This window comes from Salmo salar, chromosome 24, assembly GCF_965601325.2.
Source record: "Salmo salar chromosome 24, fSalSal1, whole genome shotgun sequence".
In the NCBI taxonomy this organism is placed as follows: domain Eukaryota; kingdom Metazoa; phylum Chordata; class Actinopteri; order Salmoniformes; family Salmonidae; genus Salmo; species Salmo salar.
Window position 1 is genome coordinate 8,266,338 of NC_138314.1, and position 18,071 is coordinate 8,284,408.

Consider the following 18,071-nt stretch of genomic DNA (forward strand, 5'->3'; position numbering starts at 1 on the left):
AACTTATGACAGATTCAGAATACAAGCTTAATTAATGGGGTTCAGAACAGTATTAAAAGCAGCACCTTCCCATGAAACACTGATCCTCATTCTTATGTAAAAGAAACCAAAGTAAATAGAAAAGTCGTAGCCGCTCAAGATGATCTGCATAGAATCTGAAAATTAAGCAGATCAGATATGATTAAAACAAAAGGGGCGGGTAGCCTAGTGGTTAGAGTGTTAGACTTGCCCTGAACAAGGCAGTGTTCCTAGGCCATCATTGAAAATAAGAATTTGTTCTTAACTGACTTGCCTAGTAAAATAAAAAACATGCTAAATATTTGGCCTTAGCAAGATGGGAATGCACTTAGCTCCATACAAGAACAATATTCAGCAGTAGAGATGCACCCAAGGGAAGAGAGTGAACGTACAGTAGTACCCATTGAATGGAATACACACATTGAGGCCAACAGTGAGAATAAACAAATTAGACATGGCACTTACTCTTCAATGTCATTTGTTTTGGCTTCACCTTACATTATGGTAAACACATCACATTGTTAACCCAAGAAACCAAAAGGCCCAAAATGGACGTCGTCTGTTAACCTGTTATGGCTAGGGGGCAGTATTTTCACGGCCGGATAAAAAACGTACCCGATTTAATCTGATTATTACTCCTGCCCAGAAACTAGAATATGCATATAATTATTAGCTTTGGATAGAAAACACTCCAAAGTTTCTAAAACTGTTTGAATGGTGTCTGTGAGTATAACAGAACTCATTTGGCAGGCCAAAACCTGAGAAGATTCCATGCAGGAAGTGCCCTGTCTGACAATTTCTTGCCCTTCTTGATTATCTCTATCCAATACAGGGGATCTCTGCTGTTACGTGACACTTCCTACGGCTCCCATGGGCTCTCAGAAGGCAGCAAAAAGCTGAATCGTGGCTTTGCAGGCTCTGGCTGAAAAAAAGTAGCGCGTTTGGATAGTGGCTGGTCACAGTACTGTGAGACTCAGGCTCGTGCCCGAGTCGACCCCATGCTTTATTTTCTTTCGTCTTTTTACCTAAACGCAGATTCCCGGTCGGAATATTATCGCTTTTTTTACGAGAAAAATGGCATAAAAATTGATTTTAAACAGCGGTTGACATGCTTCGAAGTACGGTAATGGAATATTTAGAAATCTTTTGTCACGAAATGCGCCATGCTCGTGACCCTTATTTACACTTCGGATAGTGTCTTGAACGCACGAACAAAACGCCGCTATTTGGATATAACAATGGATTATTTTGAACCAAACCAACATTTGTTATTGAAGTAGCAGTCCTGGGAGTGCATTCTGACGAAGAACACCAAAGGTAATCAAACTTTTCTAATAGTAAATCGGAGTTTGGTCAGGGCTAAACTTGGTGGGTGTCTAAATAGCTAGCCGTGATGGCTGGGCTATCTACTCAGAATATTGCAAAATGTGCTTTCACCGAAAAGCTATTTTAAAATCGGACACCTCGATTGCACAAAGGAGTTCTGTATCTATAATTCTTAAAATAATTGTTATGTTTTTTGTGAACGTTTATCGTGAGTAATTTAGTAAATTCACCGGAGGTTTGCGGGGGGTATGCTAGTTCTGAACGTCACATGCTAATGTAAAAAGCTGGTTTTTGATATAAATATGAACTTGATTGAACAAAACATGCATGTATTGTATAACATAATGTCCTAGGTGTGTCATCTGATTAAGATCATCAAAGGTTAGTGCTGCATTTAGCTGTGGTTTTGTTTTTTGTGACATTATATGCTAGTTTGAAAAATGGGTGTCTGATTATTTCTGGCTGGGTACTCTGCTGACATAATCTAATGTTTTGCTTTCGCTGTAAAGCCTTTTTGAAATCGGACAGTGTGGTTAGATAAAGGAGAGTCTTGTCTTTAAAATGCTGTAAAATAGTCATATGTTTGAAAAATGGAAGTTTTTGTATTTTTGAGGAATTTGTCATTCGCGCCACGCCTATCATTGGATATTGGAGCAGGTGTTCCGCTAGCGGAACGTCTAGATGTAAGTTAAGAATTCAAGAAAACAAAGGAATGGTAATATAAGCCGAAGAGAGTAAGACAGACATGATAGAACCTGCTGATGAAAGCCATGCATAATTGATCTGTGTGTGTTGGCTTTCGAAATGACATCCATGTTCCTCCCAATGACATCATTCCCCAAGGTCAATGGAGTTGAAAGGTGAATCGGTTAAGTTCATACAAATCCATTATAATTGACACTTTTACGGCTTAGGTGTCAGACCTCTTCAACCGAAATATCATAAAGCAATGAACAATGTTAATATTACAGTTAATAGACTAGACAGCACTTATTACTATATAACTAATAACTAATTACTGACATCCACTTCCCCGTCCCAAAATTAGGGAAGTACAGTGGTTTCCTACTGGTGTCATAATTACAGAGTATACTTTTCTTTTCTTTTTTTAAGTTTGTCAGTTGGCCTGTAGTTCAAGACAAAGTGTAAAAGAAAATGTATTGCACACATACTTAAGCACCACAGCGAGTGAAGAGGAGTGAGTAAGGCTGTATTAGACCTCCAGAAAAGTAAATCAATAGAGTCCTGTGACTGAAATACTGGAAACACACAAGCATTTCCCAGCTTCAAGCTGGTGTACCTGCCAACTCCGGTCTCCAGCGATTTTTGGAGACGCTCTCAGACTTTTATAAGAGGCTAGATATTCTGGGATGCTGCTCTACTCAGTGTTCAAATGTCATATTAACTTGGGGCAGTGGACTGGACCATATTTAACATATAGTACCCATGTTGATGGTGGCGTTCCTGACTACATTGCAGACACCTGCCAGATCTCACAACGCCTGGATAGGTGTTTAACATATCAACTAACCACATTATATGATTTAGCAACCTGCCTGACTGCTGCCAGTCGATGATGTGGCACACAGCTATATTGCAGACTTTGCATTGCAAAGTCTGTAATGTAGTCAGGCAGGAACGCCACCGATATCTTAGTGCCTATGGGCGTGTCCTGATCTTGTATATGGGAGTGCCCGGCATCCCATACCAAACCCTGGCCATGCCGAGGGCAAACCAACACTGACCCCAGTCTTCCCAAATCGTAACTGTGTGTTTGCTCTCTTTTTAATTGTGGTGCCCCAGAAGACCAATAACTGTTCTACTGATGTGAAACTGTATTTTGGGGGGAATCATATTCAAAATCGCTTCCCTCCCATCAGGTCTGTAATTGAGTGAGTGAGATAAATGGGAAGCATAGGAACCTTACAAAAAAAAGTGGATATGGGGAACTGGGTCTGGTAGAAGGTTCCCCCTGATAGACAGGATAAAACAACAACAACTATAGCCATAAATTCAGCAGCTTCCAGATACCTGAAATGGTTTAAGACAGGGATCAACTAGATTCAGCCGCAGGCTGATTGTTTTCTTGAGTGGATGGTCGGGGGGCTAAAGCATAATAAAAAATAATTTGTAGACTGCAAATTGACCGCAAGATGCCTAAACAGATATCATATTTGACTAAAACATAATCATTTTAAACCTGGCTTGAATACGATCACTTCTTTCTATTATGCGTGGGAATACTTGGGTACAGATTACCTAAAGTAAAATCAATTGGAGCTTTTTTCCTGGTGTTTTTAGTCTTTCATGTCCAACACTCTTTAAAAAAAAATGTTTTTTGTCTCAGAAAACTTGGGGGCCAAATAAAACCACCCACGGGCCAAATTCGGCCCACCAGTTGGGGAACCCTGATTTAAGAGTTAACATGAACTCAAACACGAAACCAAAAGACAAAAGAGCACATTTCAGATTTTTTTTTCTACAAATATGAAAACAGGGAATTTGAATTTAATATGTAAAGATCTAGTATGTGTTTATTTACTGTATGCACTATATGCTGTTTGTGAACTTGGTACAGTAAATTAGCAAAATACAAATGTACTGTATTATTGTGAATTAATTAATTAATTAATTAAAATGTCATCATTTGGATACAGCTCTGGCATCTATGTCTTAGCCTGAAGCCAGCTGTGATGCCTTTCCACTGTTTGGGCCAACGGTTCTAATTGTTAGTGGCATGGATCAAAACAAATGTAAGTGCTTTACCAGAGGTTGGGAATGGTTGACAAGTGCACTTACTCACGCACACACTATATCCAATGTCGCCTCTAAGTGTATTTGCGAGGAGCAGGGCCTTGCAAATACCTCAAGATCTAAGGGACTGCAGATGTGAAGTGAAGTCCTCCAATGTGGGCCTTGCCAAAAAGGTTATTGGCGAGGGAGAGCCTTTAAAAGGAGCCCTATTAGGGTCCTCTCTCTCCTTCTCTTCCAGGATTCTGGTCACAATGAGTTTTACAGGAACTGTTTTCTCCTCCAGTGTGGTGGTTGCCTCTTAGATTGCATCCATCTATCCTCCTTAGTGAGTGAAACCTCACCCTTCACTCAGATAGTGAGAAATACATGATAAGAATATACATTTAATTGTAAAATAAAGAAATAATAGAATAGTTCAATTGTAACTTATGTGAGAAAAAATATAATGAATGCTCTGCTTGACCTTTTTCATTGTATTATCACGGTCATTATTATGCATAAAGAGGTACTTTCTCAGCAATGGACTTTGAGATTTGTCAGTTGAATATCTGTTACAGTTCACTTCAGTTCACCCGGAACCCTCAATATATTTCCTGTTCAGTATTCACTGGTTAAGGATCAGGTTTAGGAGTCTGACAAATTGCTGTCTCATTTAAGACAGGCTGAGACTTGTGCTACACACACTATTTTAAAAAACAACATTTAGATCCTCTGGGCTCAGTTGTGCTATCCAGGCATTTATCATTATGATGTGAAATGAAAATAAACAAATCCACAAATAAGTCAACCTGAATGTGACGAGCAAATTATGCAATAGGACTAGACAATCAGGTTGACTCACTTTGAGCCGACGTGAAGAACATGAAAAAAAGAACACCTCGCTGATTTATAACAAACCAGGGTTTGATCATCAATAATGATGTAAACAAAATAAGGTTTAGTCATTATGGACTTTGCACTAATAACAAACGCACTTTGTGTCAGCTGTTTCCTTATTCAACCATTTCAAAGTGCAAACATCTACACTTGGTACATTCACTTAGTGCCTTCTGAAAGTATACAGACCCCTTGACTTTTTCAACAACAAAAAATTGCATTACAGCCGTATTCTAAAATGGATTAAATAAATGTTTTTCCTCATCAAGCCACACACAATACCCCATAAAGACAAAGCGAAATAAAAACAGAAATACCTTATTCACATACAGTGGCAAGAAAAAGTATGTGAACCCTTTGGAATTCCCTGGATTTCTGCATAAATTGGTCATAAAATCAGATCAGATGTTCATGTAAATCACAACAATAGACAAACACAGTCTGCTTAAACAAATAACACACAAACAATTATACATTTTCATGTCTTTATTGAACACACCGTGTAAACATTCACAGTGTAGGCTGGGAAAAGTATGTGAACCCTTGGATTGAATAACTGGTTGACCCTCCTTTGGCAGCAATAAACTCAACCAAACATTTTTCTGTAGTTACGGATCAGACCTGCAAAACAGTCAGGAGGAATTTTGGACCATTCATCTTTATAAAATTGTTTCAGTTCAGCAATGTTATTGGGATGTCGGGTGTGAACTGCTCTCTTGATGTCATGCCACAGCATCTCAATCGGGTTGAGGTCAGGACTCTGACTGGGCCACTCCAGAAGGCGTATTTTATTCTGTTGAAGCCATTCTGTTGTTGATTTACTTCTGTGTTCTGAGTTGTTGTCCTGTTGCATCACTCAACTTCTGTTGAGCTTCAATTGGCAGACAGAGAGCCTTACATTCCCCTGCAATATGTCTTGATAAAAATGCATTTTTCCATTGATGATAGCAAGCTGTCCAGGCCCTGAGGCAGCCCCAAACCATGATGCTCCCTCCACCATACTTTACAGTTGGGATGAGGTTTTGATGTTGGTGTACTGTGCCTTTTTTTCTCTCCACACAGTGTTGTGTGTTACTTCCAAACAACTCAACTTTAGTTTAATCTGTCCACAGAATATTTTGCCAGAAGCGCTGTGGAACATTCAGGTGCTCTTTTGCAAACTTCAGACATGCAGCAATGTTTTTTTTGGACAGCAGTGGCTTCTTCCGTGGTGTCCTCCCATGAACATCATTCTTGTTTAGTGTTTTACATATCGTAGACTCGTCAACAGAGATGTTAGCATCTTCCAGAGATTTCTGTAAGTCTTTAGCTGACACTCTAGGATTCTTCTTAACCTCAATGAGCATTCTGAACTGCGCTCTTGCAGTCATCTTTGCAGGACAGCCACTCTTAGGGAGAGTAGCAACAGTGCTGAACTTTCTCCATTTATAGACAATTTGTCTTACCGTGGACTGATGAACATCAAGGCTTTTAGAAATACTTTTGTAACCCTTTCCAGCTTTATGCAAGTCAACAATTCTTAATCTTAGGTCTTCTGAGATCTCTTTTGTTCGAGGCATGGTTCACATCAGGCAATGCTTCTTGTGAATAGCACACTCAAATTTTATGACTAATTTATGCAGAAACTCAGGTAATTCCAAAGGGTTCACATACTTTTCTTGCCACTGTAAGTATTCAGACCCTTTGCTATGAGACTCGAAATAGAGTTCAGGTGCATCCTGTTTCCATTGATCATCCTTGAGATGTTTCTTCAACTTCATTGAGTCTACTTGTGGTAAATTAAATTGATTGGACATGATTTGGAAAGGCACATAACTGTCTATATAAGGTCCCACAGATGACAGTGCATGTCAGAGCAAAATCCAAGCCATGAGGTCGATACAGAATTGTGTCGAGGCTCAGATCTGGGGGGTACCAAAAAATTTATGCAGCATTGAAGGTCCCCAAGAACACAGTGGCCTCCATCAATCTTAAATGGAAGAAGTTTGGAACCACCAAGACTCTTCCTATAGCTGGCCGCCCGGCCAAACTGAGCAATCGGGGAGAAGGGCCTTGGTCAGGGAGGTGACCAAGAACCCAATGGTCACTCTGACAGAGCTCCAGAGTTCCTCTGTGGAGATGGGAGAACTTTCCATTGGAGCACTGCACCAATCAGGCCTTTAGGTAGAGTGGCCAGACGGAAGCCACTTCTCAGTAAAAGGCACATGACAGCCCGCTTGCAGTTTACCAAAAGGCACCTAAGGACTCTCAGACCATGAGAAACAAGATTCTCTGGTCTGATGAAACCAAGATTTAACTTTTTGGCCTGAATGCCAAGCCTCACGTCTGGAGAAAACCTGGTACCATCCCTACGGTGAAGCATGGTAGTGGCACCATCATGCTGTGGGGATGTTTTTCAGCGGCAGGGACTGGGACACGAGTCAGGATCAAGGCAAAGATGAACAGAGCAAAGTGGACAGAGATCCTTGATGAAAACCTGCTCCAGAGCGCTCAGGACCTCAGACTGGGGCGAAGGTTCACCTTCCAACAGGACGACGACACTCAGCACACAGCCAAGACAATGCAGGAGTGGCTTCGGGACAAGTCTCTGAATGTCCTTGAGTGGCCCAGCCAGAGCCCAGTCTTTAACCCGATCGAACATCTCTGAAGAGACCTGAAAATAGCTGTGCAGCAACGCTCCCCATCCAACCTGACAGAGCTTGAAAGGATCTGCAGAGAAGAATGGGACAAACTCCCCAAATACAGGTGTGCCAAGCTTGTAGCGTCATACCCAAGAAGACTCTAGGCTGTAATCGCTGCCAAAGGTGCTTCAACAAAGTACTGACTAAACGGTCTGAATACTTATGTAAAGGTCATACTTCAGGTTATTTCAATAAATTAGCAACATTTTCTAAAACCCTGTTTTTGCTTCGTCATTATGGGTTACTACCGTGTGTAGACAGGATTTTTATTTTTTATTTTAGAATAAGGCTGTAACATAACAAAATGTGGAAAAAGTCAAGGGGTCTGAATACTTTCCAAATGCACTGTATATTTCCTTTCAGAACAATTCCTTTTCCAATTTGCAACGAACCTGTCCCAAAATAACAGTCTGGCTGTTAGGCATCCAAGTGGTTGGCTCATCATCTCCCTTTTTCTTTTACACACACACACACACACACACACACACACACACACACACACACACACACACACACACACACACACACACACACACACACACACACACACACAAGCCATCTTTTGAAGATTTAAAATATAATTCATTGCACCGCAAGCAAAGTTTCTACTGGAATTGTGCTGGGGTAAAACACTGGGGTTTAATCCATTAGGTTCTATGGACACTCACAGAACACTTGACTCAGAGTTGACCAAGATGATATCTTCCATGATATAGTACATATTCAGTATCTGGTTGTTAGAAACTGAAGGATTAGTCTAAATAAAGGAACAAGCAGTTGGTTCTCAGTTTGGACACATCTGGCTGTTTGAAATGGATCCATTGGTAGGTTATATAACCCTGCTACAAAGGTACTTCAAAGGTCCAGTACCTTTTTTTACCTTATTGATGCTGACATGCCAACTCGGACTATACTGGGAGTAAAATTCCTCACATTTGTGGACTTAGTATCAAGTTTTTCAAAGAGCTTTGTCCTCTTGCAACACTTTCAGTAAGGAAAACAAACACAGGTAAAGTTCAGCCTGAGTTTTGACACACACCGTCTGTGGATAGGTTCTTCTCCTTTCCTGCTGTGACAAAATATCTCCTCTTAATTCCCGCCACTTCATCCTGTATGGACTGTGGGAGTTGCCATGGTGTTTATTTTTGTGTGTCTTTTTAGCGACTAGCGGCTTTGTTATGATAAAGCTCCTTCTGGATTCTGATAGAAAATAAGCATATACAGCCATGGGAATCCAATTAAATTGGGAGATTATGGACTAATGGAAAACTGGAGAAGACAGAACTTTCTCTGCAATGCAAAACACCACTCAAACCCATCTATGGTGTGCCAGCTACTTATATTCCAATTCTACATGTTATGTCAAACATCTCCAAAACAGTGTCATGCACATGTAACAACTCTACCACATACCTTTACACTAAAACACTGTTGACATGTAGATATGAGAAGAGCCACTGAGTTTGGCTTCATCTATTATAAAACCAAAGCTAGATACATTTCCTATCACATGGACTTCTAAACGTTATTATGTTCAGTGAATGGAAGAGGCCATACACATTGTGGCTTTGAGATGCTCTCCAAGTGGCCGTGCAGGAAAACCTCATGGACATCTGGTCTGGCAAACTGACAGTGTCACCTGACAGCTATAGAGGATCTGTGGGATTGGGCTCTTTGAAAGTAAGAACACTGTAATGATGTTTGGTTAACCACAAGTATCACTGTCTGTATACCAGCCCTAGGGAAACCCTTTGAACGTATATTCAAACATATCAGTGATTTGCAGTTACTGTATTGAAGCCAATTACTGGTTACTATAACAGTTAGTCCCATGTAATTTTCACATTTTATCCAGTAGTTTGAATTGTGGGAAATATATTTATTTGTAGAACTGCTAAATATCTATTCAAACAAGCTTTTTCCCCCTCCCTCATGCCTCTTTTGTCAAATCACAATACTGTGACTGAAGAATCCTAAACCTTTTCTGCCTTATGCACTTTGAAGAATAAACAAGTGAATCATTCAGGGCTCTACGCTGACCATTTTTTACAAGGTGCACCTAAATTGAAAAATGTAGGCGCACATGAAGAAATTTAAGAGCATAATGAAGAATATTTTAGAATTATACATTTTTCTCAGCACACTGGTGGTCCTGAATTAATATTCCTAGACGCACAGCAAAATAGAGCCCTATTATTTCAGATTATTTTTCAGATCCTCAAGAAACAACCATGAAGAAATGTGTCCCTCTACTGGTTGCAGGAAAAACCTTCCTTCAAACAAGTTTTAGTGATAAAACTGAATCCCAACCACAGGAGGTTGGTGGCACGTTAATTGGGGTGGCACGTTAATTGGGGAGAACGGACTCGTGGTAATGGCTGGAGCAGAATCAGTGGAACGGTTTCAAATACATCAAACACATGGTTTCCAGGTGTTTTGATGCCATTCCATTTGCTTTGTTCCGGACATTATTATGAGCCGTTCTCCCCTCAGCAGCTTCCATTGATCCCAACATTTAATGGTTGCTGCTAGGGTTCTTGTCAGAGTTAACCGTTCAACATTTTGATTTTCATTGTATAACCTAAAACTGACCAATGAAGAGGACGAGAGGCCATCAAGTTGTTTTATGATGAATTTATTTCAAACTCAGCCTAGGAAGAGCTAGAGGCAGCCACTGCTGCCCTCTTAGGCTTAGGGACAGTTCCCTCACGGAATCCATTCCTGGAAAAGACAAGAGAAAATTAAATGTGTTAATGAGGAAGGAGGACAATGAATTGTAAACTACATTTATATCAGTAGGTCTCAAATGTTTTACATTGTGAGGAACGTAACCCCATCCATCCCCCAACATGTACCACCCGCTTAGAAGGTGGCACGGCAGAAGAGTAATTGGGGTATTTTCCTTTCTTTTCAATTGATATAAGCCTACTCTGCATCTTAAAAATCTTCTGGATGTGTTATAAAGCAGTGTCCAACTTCAGTGTCATCCGGATCAAAATAACTTCTGTATGGGTTAACACTACGACCAATGTGATGTGTGGTACGACGGCTCTCCATTGTTACATGGCCTCCCACTTGTCTTTATCTTTCTGGTTTCTTTTAGCTTTTCTGCCCTTAACTGGGTATAAATAGCCCGTTTCAGTGTTGTCTATAAGTCTACTAGAAATGAATCTACCATCACGTCTTAGAGCTGAGTATGTGATACGAGACTGGCCTTTCGCTAGCAACTTACATAGCAACAATATCTGTTCGCGCCAGGTAACATTCAAGAAAGAACAGTGAAATAAGCCTTCCAACTTGGCGATATCAAAAGTCTCCAGTGATCATGTGATGTCAACAAGCATTCAAGTCTCTCACTGCCATGGCCTTGTCAAATCATGCCAGCCTAGTCACAATTTTATTGCAGAAAAACACATTTGACGAGTAGTTTACCTAATAGTCACTAACTAAACTAATAAAAACTAATAAAACTAACACCACCTACCTCATGGTATATCAAATAACCCTTAATATTATCTCAACATCAACAAAACTGAGGGTTCAACCCGGCACTGAAATGTATCTGTGTAGACCACAACCAAATCCATCAAGGCAAACCTAGCTAGTGAAATCACACCTGTTACATTACATAGGGCCTACTGTAAGGACATACACGGACTCAAGTGACTCTGCAGGTCAGAAAAGGGGGGCAAATCAGGTGCTTCTCTATCTACACAGACAAAACGTTTAATCCAGTCTCACATTCAACAGACAAAAATGCATGCAAACAATGGAAAGATTGAGGTACATAATCATGCCTAAAGAACAGTTCTTCTTTGAATTCCGTGGGAAACATTGCCTTCTGTCTGCATTTGATGTACAAATGCAAACCACCCTTGAAATTCATTGCAAGAAGGATGTTGGACTCACCTGAATCTGCGGTAGACGACCCTCAGGTGTCTGATACGGCCAGTTCCGGTAGTGTTGCGTCGCTTGGCCTTGGCACTCCAGTTATCTGCACGGGTAAAATGATGAGCGTGTTAGAATCAATGAAGAGCAAAACTGCAGCTTGACTAAACCCTTCCAAAAACAAATTTGTACGCGCAAAATGTCACTGCTGCGTGTGCGGACACCTTTAATTTCAGCTGTCTTTTCTTTTTGACATAACGTTATGCATCACCGAAAACTCTTGACATGACCTGCAGCATACATCCATCCATCCATGTAGACTCTCTGATGAGTCCCCAATGGTCACACCGATGGATGCGCTGATTGATCAATAACAACTAGCTAACCACCTGCCAGACATTCAAGAACAGCATGAGCCACTCACACTTTCTCTTGCGCTTTTCGGGGTAGCCACACTTTCCGCAGGAGGACTTCTGGAGGTGGTATGCCTTGGAGCCGCACCGACGACACAGGGCGTGCGTCTTGTTGCGACGTTTACCAAATGACGACGTTCCCTTCGTCTGGGAAACATAAAACATGTATGATAAGCAATAACAATTGGACAGTATAGTTCATTCCAAACACAACATTACATACAACTGAATAATGTCACATAGCTATGTCAGTTGGCTGGCTAACGTGATGCTAGTGAAAATCAGTAGAACCTAGGCACGGCTTTCGCTTTTTTTACACAATGAAAATAAGGACATACTAATGAATGCCGTCTTTAAAATTGTTTATTTTATGGGGGCCAAAAATAATGGTTTGCTTTCATTTTGAGAATGATTGGGAAACTAGTTAACGTTACAGTTCATTAATCGGGTTGATAACTGATTATGAAACTGAACCCGTGAAATACTGGGGTCTGTGACACTTCATTGCTCTCATCTCCACAACAATAATGCAGATGATATGGGAGAAAATGCATTAAAGCAGATGATTTGAGATTTTCTGTGTAATCTTGGTCCACTCTTACCATCTTCTTGCCGAAGTTCACACGACAGAGACCGGAAAAAGGTTTTGTGTTGCACTAAATTCAGTCCGTTCCGGTATGCTGTAGCAATACAAGAGCTGCCAATAATGTGTTCCTTTCACTAGCACGGAACGTAACAAATTGATATTGGTCGTTGAAATTTAAATACAAAATACTGTAATACAACATGTATTGTATTATAATTATAATTTTTATTTTGAGATAATGTTATCCCATCATGCCAGATGCCAATTTTGCCTCGAGAGACAGGATCAACAGCGAGTACTAGCGGTCTGTTGAGGCTACTGCCAATTTTGAATCCAGAAAATCCGACATTATAATTTTCATCTCCCTTGCTCACGTGCTTACTACTTATTTCTCTTTATGCATATTTCTCTGGACTTTCATCATGACTACATGAAGTTGATGGAGCGATTTAGGAGGTACTTGAAAAAAAATGTTATCCTATATAGTCACCAGGGAGTCATCATAAATGATATCCATTGACTGAAAGAATATAACGTAAATGCCTTTAGTTCTGCTGTCGTATCCCATCACAGCACAAAATATAAACATGTTTAATTCCATTGTTTGTAAACAAAGTAATTGTAAATACTTTATTGCCTCAAAACATTAAAACTACAATTTGTATATCATGTATGTAAAGAACTTGCATGCATAGCTCTGTCAATGAATTTGAGTGGTTACATTTCTCCAGCTCCATCCCTCAGCGGTTTACCAAAACAGTGGCAGGTTGTCTGAATTTTTATTGTTTGAACCACATATCTCCTTTCTTGAGTTGTAGAACCCTCATCAGCTTCTAATGTAGGTTAGAATTTTCTGTCTGTTCTCAATTTTTACAGGGGCTTTCTCGACTGATCAGGTGACAACCCAGCAGTGGTAGTAATTTTTTATGAGCTCAGTGGCTGTTACTGTTTCAGGTGGGGAACTACAGCAGGAGAGGGCTGCCCCAGCCACCTCAAGCCACCCTGCAGTCTGCTCTACCCAAGAGTCTGTTCGGTTCTGGCCCCATCCTGCTTGCACCGGCTGGTCACTACGGTGGCACTACAGGTCAGTTTAATCGTGTTTCACCGGTACACACTGGAATCAGTTACAGTTACAAGGTAGTAAATAAATTAAAGATGTCCCCGAAAAAGAAAAAAAAAACAATGCCAAGGGCAGTGGTGGAACCGAAGAGGTGGATGACGAGAGCTCAGAGGATCAGGAGCCAGAGCCCAAGAAGAAGCATAATAGGGTCACTGGCACAGAGGATGCTGGAGCTGGCAGGGGGAAGAGAAAGAAATCAAAAGCTCCAGAAGAAGGGTACCACTCTGACACCTCTGAGCCTGATGTAAAAAGCAGCAAGAAAAAGGGGGAGAACAAAGGAAAAGTAAAGAAAAATAAGAAGAAAGCTAAGAAGGACAGCGAGGAGGAGTATGAGGTGAGAAGCAGTGAGTCTAAGAGTACAGATGATGAAGATCACAGTGATACCATCGATAACAAGAAAAAGAGAGCAGAGAGGCTCCCTGGTATGATTGAGGCCACCAGTAAGGGAACAAAGAAGAAGAAAGACAACCAGGAGAACGTCATGGGGTCAAAGGACAAAAAATCTAAAGACGACGACAAAAAATCCAAAAAGGACAAGAAAGAGGGCGAACAACCTCGCGAACAGGGAGATGAAGAAGGGGACGGCAAAAAGAAGAAGAAAAAGGCCAAGAAAGGCTCAGGGGGGGACAGTGATGAGGACACCAAAAAGGGGAAAGGCAAAAAAAAGAAGCTGGTTGAGAACTACGTGGAGATCTATGAGAATGAACTACGGAACTATGAGCCAGATACCATGGAGAACTATGAGGATGAGTACCACAAGAAGAAAGGTATGACACATTATATTGTACATTGTACTGTGTAACTAGAATGTGACACACAGATCAGGAACAGAAGCAGGTCACAGCATCAAACATAACGGTAATTAATGGGCACAAACAATAAATGGAAGAACATACAAAATTCAGACCTCATAGTATTATTGGCTGGCTAGCTTCAAGCATGTTTGCCAGAAATATAATAGGTCTACTACACAAAAAATATTTGAGTCCTTAACTATTTCTCAATGCATGAGCTCCCCTCTTAATAGGTTGACTGCATTTGATTAATACAATGGCTGTATCGTTGCTGGTTCCTGGTGTAATAGCTTCATTGTTGACCTCAATTTTCTGGGTAATACAACACTTAAAGTATTCACAGGTATGAGGTAGGCCTATGTCTGCATCTCAAATGTAACATGACACCTATCAATAACAATAGCTTGTTTAACTTAATGAAAAGGACCTGACATTGTTATTACATTTTTTGGGGTGTCTACCTAGAATACTTACAACTAGTTGTAGACTTTCTTTCTTTTTCACTCTACAGTACTGTTTTAGTCACTCACTCACACTTACACACACTATATCTCATTCTTGATCTGTCCGTGTTTTTTGTCTGTCTGTCTGTGCCTCTAACTCTCTCTTTGCCATGTCATACACCCCTGCAGTGTATGAGGTGGTGACCATCACTGGAGATGAGAGGGGGGCGGGCACCGATGCCAACGTGTTTATCACTCTCTTCGGGGAATATGGCATCACTCCGAAGGTGCACCTGGCTAGCAAGTGAGTCCCCTTTGTGGGCTGTCTTAGATATTATATAAAATTGAATTTTTGAATAAATAAAAGTATTCAATTATCAGTTTGTATTTTAATCTAATTGACATTGATGTTGTTAGCCTAACTGAGACAACATGAAAAGCTCTACAGAAATCTGAACTGTAATCTAATTAGAGCCAATCCTCTCATTACACTGACATACATTATCATAAGGTGAATGCACCAATTTGTAAGTCGCTCTAGGTAAGAGCGTCTGCTAAATGACGTAAATGTAAAATGTAATGTAAATTGCAAAACATATATTGATTGTTTCTGCTAGTTTGAGGTTTAACACCTGTTCTTTATCCTTTTATCTCCAATTACACAGCACGGAAAAGAGGTATTTCAGTGGTAATTTTTTACTGTTGGGTCACATTTTATCCTGTATTTTTGATTGTTGAAAATACATAATTAGTATTTTGAGCAGAACTGTCATCTGGGGAACATAAGAATAAAAAAAAAATCTTTCTCGGGCAAGGTGACTTTTATCAATATATTCGGCTCTATTTATTCTCATATTTGAAAATGCTAATTAGCATCAAAGTAGACATCATGAAAGACTACAAATCCCTGCACGTCATCTCTAGTTTAAACCCTTGCTAAACAGGTATTGTGTCAATTTAAAACTTGCATCAGTCAGTTCAAAGAATTGTCAATTTAAAGAAATGTAGCCAATTTATTCATTACTACATTTAGCTAACATTAGATAGTTAATTCAGAGATTCTTACCTTTTGCCTCAATTTGTCAGTCTCGTCTAGATCACCATTGTATTTGTAGTTCTTAATGATAGCCACATTAGCAGCTAATTCGCATTTCATTTTCAGCGGGTAAATACACTACTGGTCAAAAGTTTTAGAACACCTACTCATTCAAGGGTTTTTCTTTATTTGAACTATTTTCTACATTGTAGAATAATAGTGAAGGCATCAAAACTATGAAATAACACATATGGAATCAGGGCGGCAGTGTTGCTGTCACGTCCTGACCAGTAAAGGGGTTATTTGTTATTATAGTTTGGTCAGGACGTGGCAGGGGGTATTTGTTTTATATGGTTCGGGGTGTGTATGTAGAGGGGTGTTTGGTTTATGTATTCCGGGGTTTTTGTCATTGTTCTATGTTAGTGTATTCTATGTTCTGTCTAGTCATTTCTATTTCTATGTTTAGGTAATTGGGGTTGGGGCCTTCAATTGGAGGCAGCTGTCTATCGTTGCCTCTGATTGAAGGTCCTATAAATAGCAATGTGTTTGTCATGGGATTTGTGGGAGGTTGTTCTTTGCATAGCTGTGTGTTGCCTGCAAGACTTTGTCGGCCGTTTGTTTTTCTTGTTTTGTTTATAAGTGTTCTAATAAAGTTAATATGAGCACTCAACCCGCTGCGCCTTGGTCCATCCACTATGATGACCGTTACAGAACCTCCCACCAAACACGGACCAAGCAGATCCTGGGCCAGGGAGAAAAGGGAGTGGAGGACATCGTGGACATGGGAGGAGATAATGGCAGGGGACAAGACCCTGCCATGGAGACAGGTGGAGACAGCAAGAGAGGAACGGCAAAGATGGAACGAAGACCGGGACTGTTACAGGGGTACACGGTTGGCATTTAAGCCTGAGAGGCAGCCCCAAGATTTTTTTGGGGGGGGGCACACGGGTAGTTTGGCGGGGCCAGGATTAAGCCGCAAGCCAACTCCCCGTGCTTATTGGAGGCAGCCTATTACTGGTCAAGTCCCGTGCGTTGGAGTGATGCGCACGGTGTCGAGGCCAAGCATTTACAGGCCTGTGTGCGCGGTGCCAGCGCCCCGCATTTGCCAGGGGGAAGCGGGCATCCAGCCAGTAAGGGTGGAGCCAGTACTGCGCTCGAGACCGCCAGTGCGCCTTCACGGTCCAGTGTATCCTGTTCCCGCTCCTCGCACTAGCCGTGAGGTGCGTGTCTCCAGTCTGGCACATCCGAAGCCAGCACCACGCACCGGGCTTCCAGTGCGTCAGCTCAGTCCAGAACTTCCGGCGACAGTGCCTCGTCCAGAGTGTCCGGCGACAGTGCCTCGTCCAGAGTGTCCTGCGACAGTGCCTCGTCCAGAGAGTCCGGCGACAGTGCCTCGTCCAGAGTGTCCGGCGACAGTGCCTCGTCCAGAGTGTCCGGCGACAGTGCCTCGTCCAGAGTGTCCGGCGACAGTGCCTCGTCCAGAGTGTCCGGCGACAGTGCCTCGTCCAGAGTGTCCGGCGACAGTGCCTCGTCCAGAGTGTCCGGCGACAGTGCCTCGTCCAGAGTGTCCGGCGACAGTGCCTCCCTCGTCCAGAGTGTCCGGCGACAGTGCCTCCCTCGTCCAGAGTGTCCGGCGACAGTGCCTCCCTCGTCCAGAGTGTCCGGCGACAGTGCCTCCCTCGTCCAGAGTGTCCGGCGACAGTGCCTCCCTCGTCCAGAGCGTCCGGCGACAGTGCCTCCCTCGTCCAGAGCGTCCGGCGACAGTGCCTCCCTCGTCCAGAGCGTCCGGCGACAGTGCCTCCCTCGTCCAGAGCGTCCGGCGACAGTGCCTCCCTCGTCCAGAGCGTCCGGCGACAGTGCCTCCCTCGTCCAGAGCGTCCGGCGACAGTGCCTCCCTCGTCCAGAGCGTCCGGCGACAGTGCCTCCCTCGTCCAGAGCCTCCGGCGACAGTGCCTCCCTCGTCCAGAGCCTCCGGCGACAGTGCCCCGTAGAGAGACGGCCCACTGTCCGGAACCAAGGGAGACGGCCCACTGTCCGGAACCAAGGGAGACGGCCCACTGTCCGGAACCAAGGGAGACGGCCCACTGTCCGGAACCAAGGGAGACGGCCCACTGTCCGGAACCAAGGGAGACGGCC

At 42.2% G+C, this 18,071-nt stretch overlaps 2 protein-coding genes across 2 annotated transcripts in view; one reads left to right on the forward strand and one right to left on the reverse strand.

Moving 5' to 3' along the window:
• Positions 1 to 10,274: 10,274 nt before the first annotated feature.
• On the reverse strand, positions 10,275 to 12,693 carry LOC106585178 (large ribosomal subunit protein eL37). The gene is made up of 4 exons (XM_014171100.3): positions 12,559 to 12,693; positions 11,968 to 12,103; positions 11,565 to 11,649; positions 10,275 to 10,376 (listed from the first exon to the last, which is right to left on the reverse strand). Exons 1-4 carry the CDS (start codon positions 12,559 to 12,561, stop codon positions 10,307 to 10,309), a joined length of 294 nt encoding a protein of 97 aa, XP_014026575.1. The 5' UTR covers positions 12,562 to 12,693; the 3' UTR covers positions 10,275 to 10,306.
• A 145-nt stretch (positions 12,694 to 12,838) lies between these two features.
• LOC106585177 (lipoxygenase homology domain-containing protein 1) overlaps positions 12,839 to 18,071 on the forward strand; it is a 46,775-nt gene continuing 41,542 nt past the window's right edge. Inside the window, exons 1-3 of the mRNA XM_082968459.1 lie at positions 12,839 to 12,998; positions 13,497 to 14,429; positions 15,089 to 15,203. Coding sequence (XP_082824585.1) covers positions 14,087 to 14,429; positions 15,089 to 15,203 — 458 coding nt within the window. The 5' untranslated portion in view covers positions 12,839 to 12,998; positions 13,497 to 14,086. The remainder of the gene's footprint in view (positions 12,999 to 13,496; positions 14,430 to 15,088; positions 15,204 to 18,071) is intronic.

What these genes read in the sequence shown, in the direction of transcription:
- LOC106585178 (XM_014171100.3), bottom strand. An exon ending in CGAAAAGCGCAAGAGAAAGT is followed by an intron (nt 11,650 to 11,967) that starts GTGAGTGGCTCA and finishes TTACCCGTGCAG; the next exon opens with ATAACTGGAGTGCCAAGGCC. An exon ending in GTCGTCTACCGCAGATTCAG is followed by an intron (nt 10,377 to 11,564) that starts GTGAGTCCAACA and finishes TGTCTTTTCCAG; the next exon opens with GAATGGATTCCGTGAGGGAA.